Raw genomic sequence first — 11,888 nt, 5'->3', positions numbered from 1 at the left:
TGCACAGGAAACTTCAAGCAGCATCCAAACCTCACACCCATCTTGCTCGCTCAGGAAAACAGGTCAAACCAGAAACACGAGTGAGCCTGTCTGATGGCAACCCCACCTCTAGGCTGCAACCCAGGAGGGGATGGGCTAGGCAACGCCAAAAGTTACCACAGTTGTTAAATGTTTCACAGCTGCTTTGACCTTTAACCTAAATCATCTGGCAGGGACACGTTTGGAGAGGCAGCTTTGATTTAACTGAAGCCAACACGTTCAGCATCAGTTTGAAGTGTAAAACCATCTGAATCCAATCACATTTGTTGTTGATATTGTGAATTTTCACCATTCTGTTCTTGGGCCAACGACTTCTAACTCTCTGACCCCATCCCCTTCATCACCATTCATGAGACAACCCAATCACAGCCAGGCTCTGTCAGGACATGAGGGTGGAGCGAGCACTGAAACAGGGTGTGGTCCTGAAACCTGTAAGGTCTGTAGTAGAGCCATGGGCTTTAAATTCAGATAACTGAGCCTGGTCTCTTAAAAATCACAGCGGATTTGTCACTTTCACTCACTTCTTTCTGTTGCTTCCTCTCTCAAACAGGCTTTTTTTTTTTTAAGTCTCACCTGCAACACTCACCAACTAGTTGGACTCTTTAAAGAAGCTACTTCACCTTTAAGAGAGGCTGGAGGCTACCACTGCTCAGATTAGAGTTGTATGTATCTGGGTTTTTTTATGTTTTTGTCTCACCTGATCCTTCTCACTTGTGACCTGCTGGATTCTCTGGACTGACTACTGGCAGCTCTGGCTGCTCAAACACTTTCCAACTGGGGAAGCTGAAGACTTAAAGAGGTGAGAAACAATAAAACAAGAGCTGAACTTGTAAATCATTACTTCTGCCTTTTTCTTTAAACCGTCAAAGGCTTTTGAAAGGTTCAGTCAGTTTAGTTTACCTCTTCTTCTTCAGTTTTTGGTATTTTCTATCAGTTTAGTGTTGGACTGAAGAAGATTTAGATCAGGAAGCTCCTCATCCCTGAGTTCGTTGGCTGTGCCGGCCACATGGGACAAGCCCTTTGCCTCACCTGTTTGACTTGCTTTGTCAGCTTGGGTATGAACGCTTGTTTTCAAAGCTAGTTCACATGCTTCATAATCGCTCGTCACACTTCTTGGTCCCTTTTTAAGGCGTTAGAAGTGAACTTGGACTGTATAGAAGCTCCTCGTACACCATTTCCCACATGTATTTGTTTAAAAGGCAGCAGCCAGGAGTGTTTGATGAGCCTGTGCAGCTGTCTTCTGTTTGTTCAGCCTGGTGGGAAAGACACAGGTCACTCTGATACCTGTCAACATCACTTTCAGCTCCACCTCTCCTCCTTTCTTTTTTTATTTACTGCTGTTCAAAACGTACTGGTTTTTTTGTGTATTTTTCAGGTTTTAGCTGAACGAAAGGCAAGCCGTCACCATGCTGCGAGAAGCCATAACAAGCGTCGCAAAGTTTCACGGTTATCTGATAAGCAGAACTGGTGAGTGTCCTTTTATTTTTCCTGTCAGTAGTTTTATCGTCAGGAAAGAAAATCAAAGTAGTTTAAATACAAAAAAAATTGGACACGTCTTGTCATGTTCTCTCAAAGGCATTGAGTAACCTTCAATGACAATCTGAGAAAGCCATATAAGGGTGTGTGTGTGTACATTTCCCAGATGCCAGGGTCAAAGATTACCCTCTGATGCAGAGTCCCCTGCAAATGACCAGCATCCTGGTGGCCTACGTCCTCTTCTCCGTGTACGTAGGCCCTCGCATGATGGCAAACCGCAAACCTTTCGGCCTCAACCGAGCCATGATCACCTACAACCTCTGCATGGTCTCGCTGAACGCCTACATTGTGTATGAGGTAATGAAAATGCTATTGTGCTGACTCACACTTGATGTGCTTGAGCAGGTTATGATGACAACTGACGATGAGGTGACTGGTTTTTTTAATTTCTTAAAAAAAAAAACGTTTCCTTTTTTGGCTCTTAGTTCTTGATGTCTGGATGGGCCACCACCTTCACATGGAAATGTGACCTGATTGACCCCACCAGCAGCCCACAGGCTCTCAGAGTAAGTCAGTCAGTCTCTGTAGAAGCCCTTGACAACAATGCTGTCTTTCTTGGAAATAAGATGTGTTCTGTCTTTACCACAGTCTGTAAATGCAGCTAAAGTTCTGGTCATACGTATCTCTGATACAGCTATTGCATGTATTCAGGCTCAAACCAGATATCCCTACCAAGGCTGCTGCCGTTGTTTTTGACCTTGGTACGGATAAACACTTAATTTTCTCTAAAGTGTGCAACTGCTCCCTTCCCTGTTCTACGCTTGGGCCTTCTTACCATTAACATCTGTTTAAAAAGGCCACACCTTATGAGATTTGCTCAACAATAAACGCAAACGTGTACAAGTTGAGTTTTCCAATATATCTACTTGACTGTTGCCAAATAACTTTTTTTTATCTTTTTTTTTTGTGTGTGTGAAAGCTCACAGATATTGATAGATTTTACAATCTTGTCTCCTGCAGATGGTGCGGGTGGCCTGGTTGTTCTATTTTTCAAAGTTTATTGAACTTCTAGACACAGTAAGATTATTTACCTTCTATTGTTCCCCTCATTATGTCTAAAAATACCTTTTTTTTGTTTTTTTTTTTTAAAGCAAAATTTTCACTGCGTTTATTCTTTTTGCTTCAGGTATTCTTTGTGCTGAGAAAGAAGCAAAGTCAGATCACATTTCTCCACGTCTTCCATCACTCCTTCATGCCCTGGTCATGGTGGTGGGGCGTCAACCTCACGCCTGGTGAGATTTCTCAGCATGTCCCACACACCCCGTTTATACATTTCCTTGAAATCTTGTCAGGTTTCTGCCCCATTTAACTTTTACACAAAATGTCTAACAATACTGTAAATAACTAATACCCATAAAATTATTTCTTATGTTTATCTTTATTAAGCTGGGGGAATGGGATCATTCCATGCTATGGTGAACGCAGCAGTCCATGTTATTATGTACACCTACTACGGCCTCTCAGCTGCCGGGCCTCGCTTCCAGAAGTATCTGTGGTGGAAAAAGCACATGACTGCCATCCAACTGGTATGTTTTCACTTTCAACAAATTAATTGACAACCCATCTGAATTGACCTCCTCCTGGAAAGTTTTTACAGCCATTGCTTGCTTTCCTTCTCGCTTTAGACGCAGTTTGTTCTGATCTCCATCCACATCAGCCAGTACTATTTCATGGATCAGTGTGATTACCAGGTCCCACTGTGGATCCACCTGATCTGGATGTACGGCTTTTTCTTCTTCCTCCTCTTCTCCAATTTTTGGGTGCAGGCCTACATAAAGGGCAACCGGCTCCCTGCCATAGATCACAAGTCAAAGCAGAATGGGTCGACCAGTGAACACATCCCTGTAATGTCCAATGGTAAACCCCATGAAAATGGATATGCTAACCACTATGCTAATGGTAAAATCGTCATGGGCAAAGTGAAGGAAATATAAGTTTGTGGCTCTGGAAACAAGGAGGCACAGACGTTTAGTGTATTTTTTTTTATTGTCTTTTTTTTTTTTTTAATCATCTTAAATGTGCCACTTATTTATAACTAGTAGCATATTTGAGAAACAAAGGTTCGATGTGCTACCTCTGATTTGAATTTGTAAATAGATCTCTTCTTTTATGAACTAGTCACCACCGGGATATGATTGGCATACGGTCTTGCCACTGATCTCTGCTTGCAACACTCTGCAAGTTGTTGCAAGACCCGTTAACTGTGATGAACACTGAATGATAATTGGTGCTCATTTTGTCACTGATAGTATTCTTCAACTCAGGCTCGACCTGCAGTACAGTTTGGCTTAACGTGGCCTTTGTTGCTTGGGAGTGTGGCAATGTTTCCACTGGATACAAGTATGTGTAAATAGTCCATTTACCATGAAATGTATGCAAGAAGAAGAAGACTTATTGTAAATGTCAAATATTTAGTTTCTTTTTAATTTATCATTTGAAATAAAACAATTTAGATAAAGGTCTGTGTCATTTAGAAAGCAGTTATGGTGTGCACTATTTGAGCAACATGCTATTTCTGTATTTGTTCTTTAAAATATATGTTAAGGAAATGTTTCACTGTATATTACAGTATTAATGCATTTTTCTTTCCCTTTTATTTTTTATGGTTACAAATTCCTATATTTTAAAATCCCGTATGGTTTCACGTCTTGGCACATAGTGCGTGGTGTCACAATGAAGACAGTCTAAATGGCCATTGATATAAACTTATCAATGTTTGTTCCTAATACAGCTCATCAGAATTAGATGTTTTAAGTTGTCTTTGTATTAATCCGTGACTGCAACGAAAATAAAATAGCTTCCCCAAAAAGCGAAACAAATTGCTCTCTGGTGAGTTTGGTCCAGTTCCACAAAATGAGTCACATTGTTCCCTTTTTGTCTACTGAACAACAGACAAGTCTTTAGATAACTTATAAAACTTGTCCATGGGCTTCTTGGTTTCATTATGACCAAAATTACATTCTGAAGCCAAGGACAAGTAGGGGTGCTGCAGCGCCTTCTGGATGAATGAAGGACATGAATGTAAACAAGTGCTGCTTATGCTTGAAAGTAAATATTTTTAGTTATTATATAGGAGCGCTTCTGTGCAAAAACTATACCACTAAGTGATTTAATACCAGATTGACTTTTTGTCAATTATGGCATATTTATACATACTGTATAGTGTGGTACTCCACACTCTTGGAAACTGAGGTTCCTGCAGCATAGTAATTAAACTATGAAGTAAGTTAATTTTAATGCTCCTTGAAGTTGTCAAGTCTGCTTTAAAGTACTGATGAAGCCTTCTGGATGGAAGGTGAAACGTTTCAGCACACAAAATAAAACTGTCCACATGACCTGACTGAATACTGTTTGATTGTATACCTGGATTATTGAGCATGGACTTAGTTGCTTTAAAGTAGTTTAAAGAAACCCAGAAGGTTGTTAGTGACACCTAGTGGCAGCATACATGAAATATTCTGATCTGGTAATTTAATGCAAAGTAAAATATGAAATGTAAACTTACTGAAAGTAAAACAAAAACCTAGAGAAAAGGGTTTAAAAAAAATTGGACATGTTCCAGTTTGAATTTTCCTTAAATCTTAGTCAATGGAAACCAATGATAAATTCAATTATATATATATACACACACATTATTTATACAGGTAATCATTGAGTCACGAGAAGTCGTTTGAGACCTGTTGAGAGCAAATAGTGCGAGTTAAGGGCCTTGCTCAGGGGCCTAGTGGGGCAAATGAGTGGAAGAAGGCGTTTCATGTTTTCCCACCCACATTTTTGATGACGGTACCAGGAGTTGAACCTGCGACTTTCCGATCACAGACCCATCTTCTCTAACCTCTGCGCCACCACTCCCCTAAATGTAAGTGACAATTTAAATCATTAATAAAATATGCAAAAATAAAAATGCATTAAAGTTGGTAAAGAAACCATTTATTAAAATCTGCTCAGTTTTATACAACAGAAAATTGTATAAATTAAAATTTCAAGATAAAAATGTCAAATAAAAACATGAAACTTGAGTAGCAGCTCTCAACATTTGAAAAACATTAGCACACCATGAAGATCAATAACTACATCATAACCTTTATTGCTGATAAAACATTTGTACAACCCTCATTTAGTATAAACCTCAACGTCTTCAATCGATTGTAAAAATATGGAGCTCTATCTGATGGCGTGACGAAGAACACCACTCGTTGATTGGGCTGTTCTCTCACTGGTCTTCTTTTTGACAGGATCCAACTCGAAGCTCTTCCACAGACGAATCGTTTCATCTCCAGCAACAGTGGCGACAGTGGAGCAGTCAGGGCTCAAAATCAAATTGAGAACTCTGTTCTCATGGCCTAAAAAAAATATATATAAAAAAGTTTAATAAAAACCACAACTTTGAGATCAGTAGAAAGCACTAACAAGTGTTAAACGTGCATGTTGGATGATTAAAATCACAACTCAAAAGTAGTTCATGATCACATTAAAGAAATCGATTTGTGATCCACGTAAATTCCCAGCCTGTTTACAGAGATCAGATCTGTCTTTTAAAACTACTTTAGAGTAGTTCATATTTTATTCTGGTGGAAATTACATTTACAGTACCTGGACATTATGGTGGAAATAAAAATAAAAAAAAGATAATTGAAACAGTTTAAAAAAGGAAGAAGTCAAAGTGAAGACAAGTCAAGTGAATATGCTCAGGCTAATTGGTCATTGGATCGGAACAAAAAAAAAAAAAAAAAAAGTGTAAATAAGAGCCAGTCAAGATGGCTACAACTTACCATTAAGCTCTGCAACTTTGCTAAGAGAAGGATATTTCCAGATGACAACATTGTTGTGAGAATATCCATGGGCAGACACCAGCTCCTTGTAGTTGGGTGCAAATACAAGTGATGAGACCTGCCAATTGAAGACACGCTGTCAGCATCTTAGCTATTAAAGTTCTTGGTTGAAAATTGGGTTCAAAGAGGTGGGGGGGAAGAGAAGAATAAATTAATAAATACAGTAGTCACCTGAGACTGAGTGTCGAGTGAGCTGAGGCAGGAGCCGCTGTTTATATTCCATATGCGGATGTGGCGGTCACTTGTACCACCTCCAGAAGCAAGAATATTTGACTGCCATGGACACCAGGCCAAAGCCTGAAAATAATGGAAATGCAATTTTTATTTTTTTTCCTCAATGGCAGAAAATCAAGCGTCAACATAAATACCACAGACTTCTCTTCTATAAACTGCTTGAAGTAGCTCACCTTGACAGCTCCCTGATGTTCGCTCCAGCGGTGGAGTGGCTCGCTGCCATTTCCCTCATTAACGCGAGGCCACAAGTACACCAAGTTGTCGTTACCGCCACTGGCTAAGTATCGTCCATCTGGGGACCACTTAAGGCCACACACTTCCTGCGAGTGACCATCTAGTGTGTAGATGTGATGATCTGCCACCCTAACGTCATGGTGGTGGATGTGTCCTGATCTGGAGCCACTACATGAGAAAGGGTGAGAAGAAACTGGTATGCAAGAGCGTCCTGATGCTGCTCAATAATCCAGGTAGATAAACCTAACAAGGTTGAGTCAGGTCCTCTGGACTGATTCTTCTTTGTTGAAACTTTTTGTCTTATCCAAAAAACTTCAGTCTGAGGAGCTGCAACAAGCTTAGTCTTATAAATAGATAGTGAAGAAGCCTCCACCCCTGCTTAACGATGGATGAGTTCTCTTCACAAAGATGGCTTCCTTTACTCCTCTCTCAAACTACTGTATTTTTCGCCTTATGAGTCGCAGTTTTTTTTGCATAATTTGCATGCCCTGCAACTTACAGGCCGAAGTGATGCATTTATGCATTTTTTCTCCATATTTAAAAAAAAAACAATTTGACAGAAATATGAGTTTCCATTACTGACTGAAATATTGAACACTACCATTTTCAGCCACTAGATATAAGCAGAGTAGTATAGCATGTCATTGTATCATGCGATAGTTAAAAATGGCTATTCATGACACATTTGGCTCGTCATAGCCTGCCACCGTCGTCTGCCTGGAGCAACCGAATCAGCTTCATTTCGCTGTGCCGCCCTGGCAAAATGACGCTGATTTGACCTTCAAAGTACATTTATTAAAGTAAATGTTCAAATGACACACCTTTACTATAATTTCAAGAAAGCAAATAATTGTTTGAGTGCTAATCTTGTTAAAGTCCTCCCATACACGCTCCAGCAGCCGCCATTTTGCAGCCCACTGATTTTTGGCACAACACCGGCCCACATTTCTGGGTTGTCAGCGGTGATGTGTGGCAAACGCGACGCATCAGTGGTGACGCATAATAGATGCGATGTATACGGTGAAGTGACAGATTTATGGATTTTTCCACTTTATTAGACATATTGGAATTGATGCGACTTATAGGGCAGTGCGACGTGTACAGCGGAATATACGGTAACCAACTCTCTCAAGGACATGAGGCCTCCGTGTTCAACTGTCCCCCCTCTTACAATGTCGTTATTGCAAGTATTGCTCTGAATCATTCACTCTGAATAGCAAGCAGCCATCAGGGCACTGCTCTTTAGGCTGATGGTCCTTTATCATGTGAACAACTAGTTTTGGCCGTCACCAGCAAACTGGTTGATCCACTATGAGAAGGTGCTACTTATAAAAAAAAAAATTAAAAAAATTGTTGCAACTAGTCAAGACATTTTTTTGAAAAGACGAAACCCATCATCATCTTCCTCAACAACAAATCCGTCCAGAGGACCTGACTCAACCTTGTTACATGGAAGAGTATTTAAATTAAGTAAAATTGATAAATCAGCAGCTGATTTGTGTTTTACCATTTTAATCAAATTTACAGTACCTGGACAGAACATGGTCATTCCAGCTTAGACTACCAACTCTAGCTGTGTGACTGGCCATACTGCGCAGCCGCTTCTGATGCTCAACATCCCACAACTGAAAAAAGGGAAGAAAAATAAAACACACAATGCATTTAGTTGGCTTATGGCAAATTCATTACCTCACTTACCTGAACTTTGCAGTCACTGGTTCCAACAGCAAGGTAGCTGCCTTCTTTTGTCCAGGACAGTGAGCAGATGTAGTCTTCCTCGTGCTCCATCTTCATGAGAAGAGTAACATCTCCCACTGTAGCATCCCACAGATACACACTGTTGCATAGAGCCACAGCAAGAAGGTTCTGACTGCTCCAGTCAAGCAGATTTAAATCTGAAACAAAAAACAAAAAAACGGGGGTGGGGAATATTAACTAGTGCATGTAAACTTAAATAAATGTGTCTGGGATCAACAAAATTAAGATGCGCTTAGGTACAAAAAGTAGAAAAATGTAATTACTTACAAAAATCATTACGAATATCAGGAGCATCCAGGATTCTGTCTGGAGTTAAACTGATGTATCTGCTCTTTTTCAGAGAAGCTGGGGTTGTAGCCTGACTGTAGAGGACCTTTAGGTTGTTTTGATAGCCTAGACATAAAGATAAAAGATTAGAAAGCATACACTGAGCAGTTTTAAACACAGATTGTTGTATGTACTGAATCATGTTACCTTCAGGTGCATTCAGAGGCTGCCCTCCAAGGTGTAAAATCTTTGCATCATTAATGTTGTAACCATTAAGTGATATGGACCAAAACTTCTGGTTTTCCTTTAAATACAAACAGCCACGAAGAATAAAAATTAAGCTTTGTGTAAAGGCTGATAAAAGGAAACGTACTAGTTTACTTACTGTTGAGACTGTTGCATTTGCACCCACTGGTTCATTCTCCTTAGTGAGCAGGAAATTTGCCACATCCATTTGTTTGTTGTTCCTGGTGGGAATGTAGCGATCACCTCCCATTTTCGAGGGCGTTTTTTTATTTTTTCCTGCAGTATGAAAAAACAACAGGCAATCGGTTAGGTTACATCGAGGTGCACCCAACGATGCACAAACACCAGTTTAATTAAAAAAAAATTAAAAAACAGACACTACCACCTGGGGTTTTGCTGGGCGTTTTGGATGAACTCTGCGACAAACTGGCAGGTTTTCCGGGCGACAAGCTGCTCAGAGCGGCCGCTGTGTTTGACGAGCTGCCCTTCCGTTGCCACCTCGCAATCACCGGAGCGTTTGTAATCGGCATGTCGAGCTTTAAAATGCTGTGGATATCATTCTCAAATCCAAACTGAGCCATCACGTTTTCGCAAACCTGGACATGAATACAAAACGTTTTATATAGATTTAGGCATTGGCTTTTCTCATTTGTTTTAAGTTCGACGCTTGGGCTACACAAGATGACTTATCTTGCTTTGCTAACAACTTAAACGGTAGTTTCGGCAGCTAGCTACACCGGGTAAATTAAAGCAGTTAAAAAAAAAAACAAATTTCTTGTTGTGTAATTGTAAGTAATCTGTAAGCTTATCAAGTTTTAATTTTATTTTGTAATGCAAAACTCACCTCTTGGAGAAACTAGTGAGACGCAATAGCTGCTTTGCTTTGTCTCTCTCTCTGGAAGTTTGAATTTCGTTACATAAACGCCACGCGACTTAAATCCCACTAAGCGCCCCTGCGATTGGTCCATTCAAGAGACGCAGTCGTTAATTCGGATGTTGCCAGGTAATACATGACGTCACTTCCGGAGATGCAGACTATATGAATTTGCTCACTATATTGCCCCTAGTGTTCAAAACTTATATTGCAGCTGTGATGAGTAGAAAGTTATTTTAGTATATAAAAAAAAACCTAACAAACAAACAAACAAAAAAAACAACCGTTTGGTTAGTTTTGCGCAATGTATAGAAAAAATGTAACAATCCAATCAAATGTCAGCTGTATAGTGGGAAGTGGTGGTGCAGAGGTTAGAGAAGATGAGCCTGTGATCGGAAAGTCGCTGATTCAATTCCCCACTGACAACATTAAAATGTGGGTGGAAAAGGTGAAACACCCACAACTGCCTCCCTCATTTGCCCCACTCTGGGCCCTTGAGCAAGGCCCTTAACCCCTACCATTTGCTCCCAAAAACAGGTCTCTCTTGAAAATTCAAAAAAAAAATTCAAATTCAAAAATACTTTATTAATCCCAAAGGGAAATTATTTGTTGTTGTAACTCGTTATCCTCATTTCATTGAGAGATGTTATAGATGCTGATGGCCGTAGACAGGAAGGATCTCTTGTAAAGGTCCATCCTAAGTGGATCCTAGTGGATCCTAAGAAACTGGCTGCAGATGTCGTCTGAGTCGTCCACCCAGACTCGGCTGGCCTCTCGGTTCCCCCGGGCTGTAGGACCGCTCAAATGCTGGGCAGAACTCCTCCCAGAGCGATGGCCACTCCTCCCAGCAGTCTGCCGAGCTCCTCGTCTCTGCGGACAGCCAACTGTAGGTGCCGAGGGACGATCCTGTCCTTCCACTGTCATGAGCCATGTTTCCTGCTAGTTCCAGGATCTCAGTGGTCAGACACTCGAGCACAGCTGGCAGGTAGATGAGAATGTGTCCACAGAACATCCTTTTCAACTCATCTGCGATTTGGGGCTGTAGTTGAGATATTATTTGAGCTTTTGAGATGTTAATCAGCTGCTGTTGGTTGTAGAAAACTGCCTTGTTGCCATGGTTACGCATCATAACAAATGTCCAAAACTAAAAAAGTTTCAGTAAAAATCCTTCCAGCTGCGCAGCATCCGATACCAGAGGAAACAATCATCCAAAAAATGTGATTTACATCCAGAAAAAGAGGAATTAAAGTTTCCAAAAGCAAAATCTCAGAATGAAAGTAACAGAGCTGCTCCAACATGCAGCCACCTTGAGCGGCGCAATTCTAGAACTCTATTCTAGAATTAGAATTCTATTCTAGAATTCTAGAAAATGAATTCTTGTGACTCAATTCAAATTCAAATTCAAAAATACTTTATTAATCCCAAAGGGAAATTATTTTGTTGTTGTAACTCGTTATCCTCATTTCATTAAGAGATGTTATAGATGCTGATGCTGTAGGCAGGAAGGATCTCTTGTAAAGGTCCATCCCACAGTGGATCCTAAGAAACTGGCTGCAGATGCCGTCCGATCCGTCCACCCAGACTCGGCTGACCTCTCAGTTCCCCTGGACAGTAGGACCGCCTGAATGCTGGGCAGAACTCCTCCCAGAGCGATGATCACTCCTCCCAGCAGTCTGCCAAGCTCCTCATAGCTGTGGACAGTCAACTGTAGGTGCTGAGGGACGATCCTGTCCTTCCGCTGTCATGAGCCGTGTTTCCTGCTAGTTCCAGGATCTCAGTGGTCAGGCACTCGAGCACAGCTGGCAGGTAGATGAGAATGCGTCCACATAACATCCTTTTCAACTCATTTGAGAGTTGGGGCCATAGTT

At 40.8% G+C, this 11,888-nt stretch overlaps 2 protein-coding genes across 2 annotated transcripts; one reads left to right on the top strand and one right to left on the bottom strand.

Moving 5' to 3' along the window:
* The first annotated feature begins 815 nt into the window (after nucleotides 1-815).
* Nucleotides 816-3,716, top strand: elovl1a (ELOVL fatty acid elongase 1a). Its single transcript, XM_037682243.1, has 8 exons — nucleotides 816-838; nucleotides 1,415-1,506; nucleotides 1,682-1,872; nucleotides 2,001-2,081; nucleotides 2,536-2,592; nucleotides 2,702-2,807; nucleotides 2,962-3,101; nucleotides 3,201-3,716. The coding sequence occupies exons 2-8, from the start codon at nucleotides 1,446-1,448 to the stop codon at nucleotides 3,507-3,509; spliced, it is 945 nt and encodes a 314-aa protein (XP_037538171.1). The 5' UTR covers nucleotides 816-838; nucleotides 1,415-1,445; the 3' UTR covers nucleotides 3,510-3,716.
* Nucleotides 3,717-5,523: 1,807 nt separating this feature from the next.
* cdc20 (cell division cycle 20 homolog) lies at nucleotides 5,524-10,114 on the bottom strand. Its single transcript, XM_037682227.1, has 11 exons — nucleotides 9,991-10,114; nucleotides 9,532-9,742; nucleotides 9,286-9,422; nucleotides 9,108-9,204; nucleotides 8,901-9,026; nucleotides 8,574-8,770; nucleotides 8,406-8,500; nucleotides 6,815-7,043; nucleotides 6,579-6,704; nucleotides 6,348-6,465; nucleotides 5,524-5,918 (listed from the first exon to the last, which is right to left on the bottom strand). Exons 2-11 carry the CDS (start codon nucleotides 9,725-9,727, stop codon nucleotides 5,740-5,742), a joined length of 1,500 nt encoding a protein of 499 aa, XP_037538155.1. The 5' UTR covers nucleotides 9,728-9,742; nucleotides 9,991-10,114; the 3' UTR covers nucleotides 5,524-5,739.
* Between the last annotated feature and the right edge of the window lie 1,774 nt (nucleotides 10,115-11,888).

This window comes from Nematolebias whitei, chromosome 9 (genome assembly GCF_014905685.2).
Source record: "Nematolebias whitei isolate Nwh7 chromosome 9, NemWhi1, whole genome shotgun sequence".
Classification (NCBI taxonomy): Eukaryota; Metazoa; Chordata; class Actinopteri; order Cyprinodontiformes; family Rivulidae; genus Nematolebias; species Nematolebias whitei.
The sequence above is the reverse complement of the archived record's forward strand: the minus strand, read 5'-3'. Positions and strand labels throughout refer to the sequence as shown.

Coding starts and splice junctions, on each gene's coding strand:
- elovl1a (XM_037682243.1), top strand. CDS start 1,446: ATGCTGCGAGAAGCCATAACAAGCGTCGCAAAGTTTCACGGTTATCTG. Junction 2,808..2,961: donor GGGCGTCAACCTCACGCCTG/GTGAGATTTCTC, acceptor ATCTTTATTAAG/CTGGGGGAATGGGATCATTC. Junction 3,102..3,200: donor ACATGACTGCCATCCAACTG/GTATGTTTTCAC, acceptor TTCTCGCTTTAG/ACGCAGTTTGTTCTGATCTC.
- cdc20 (XM_037682227.1), bottom strand. CDS start 9,727: ATGGCTCAGTTTGGATTTGAGAATGATATCCACAGCATTTTAAAGCTC. Junction 7,044..8,405: donor AATGACCATGTTCTGTCCAG/GTACTGTAAATT, acceptor TTTCTCATGTAG/TGGCTCCAGATCAGGACACA. Junction 5,919..6,347: donor CAAAGTTGCAGAGCTTAATG/GTAAGTTGTAGC, acceptor TATTTTTTTTAG/GCCATGAGAACAGAGTTCTC.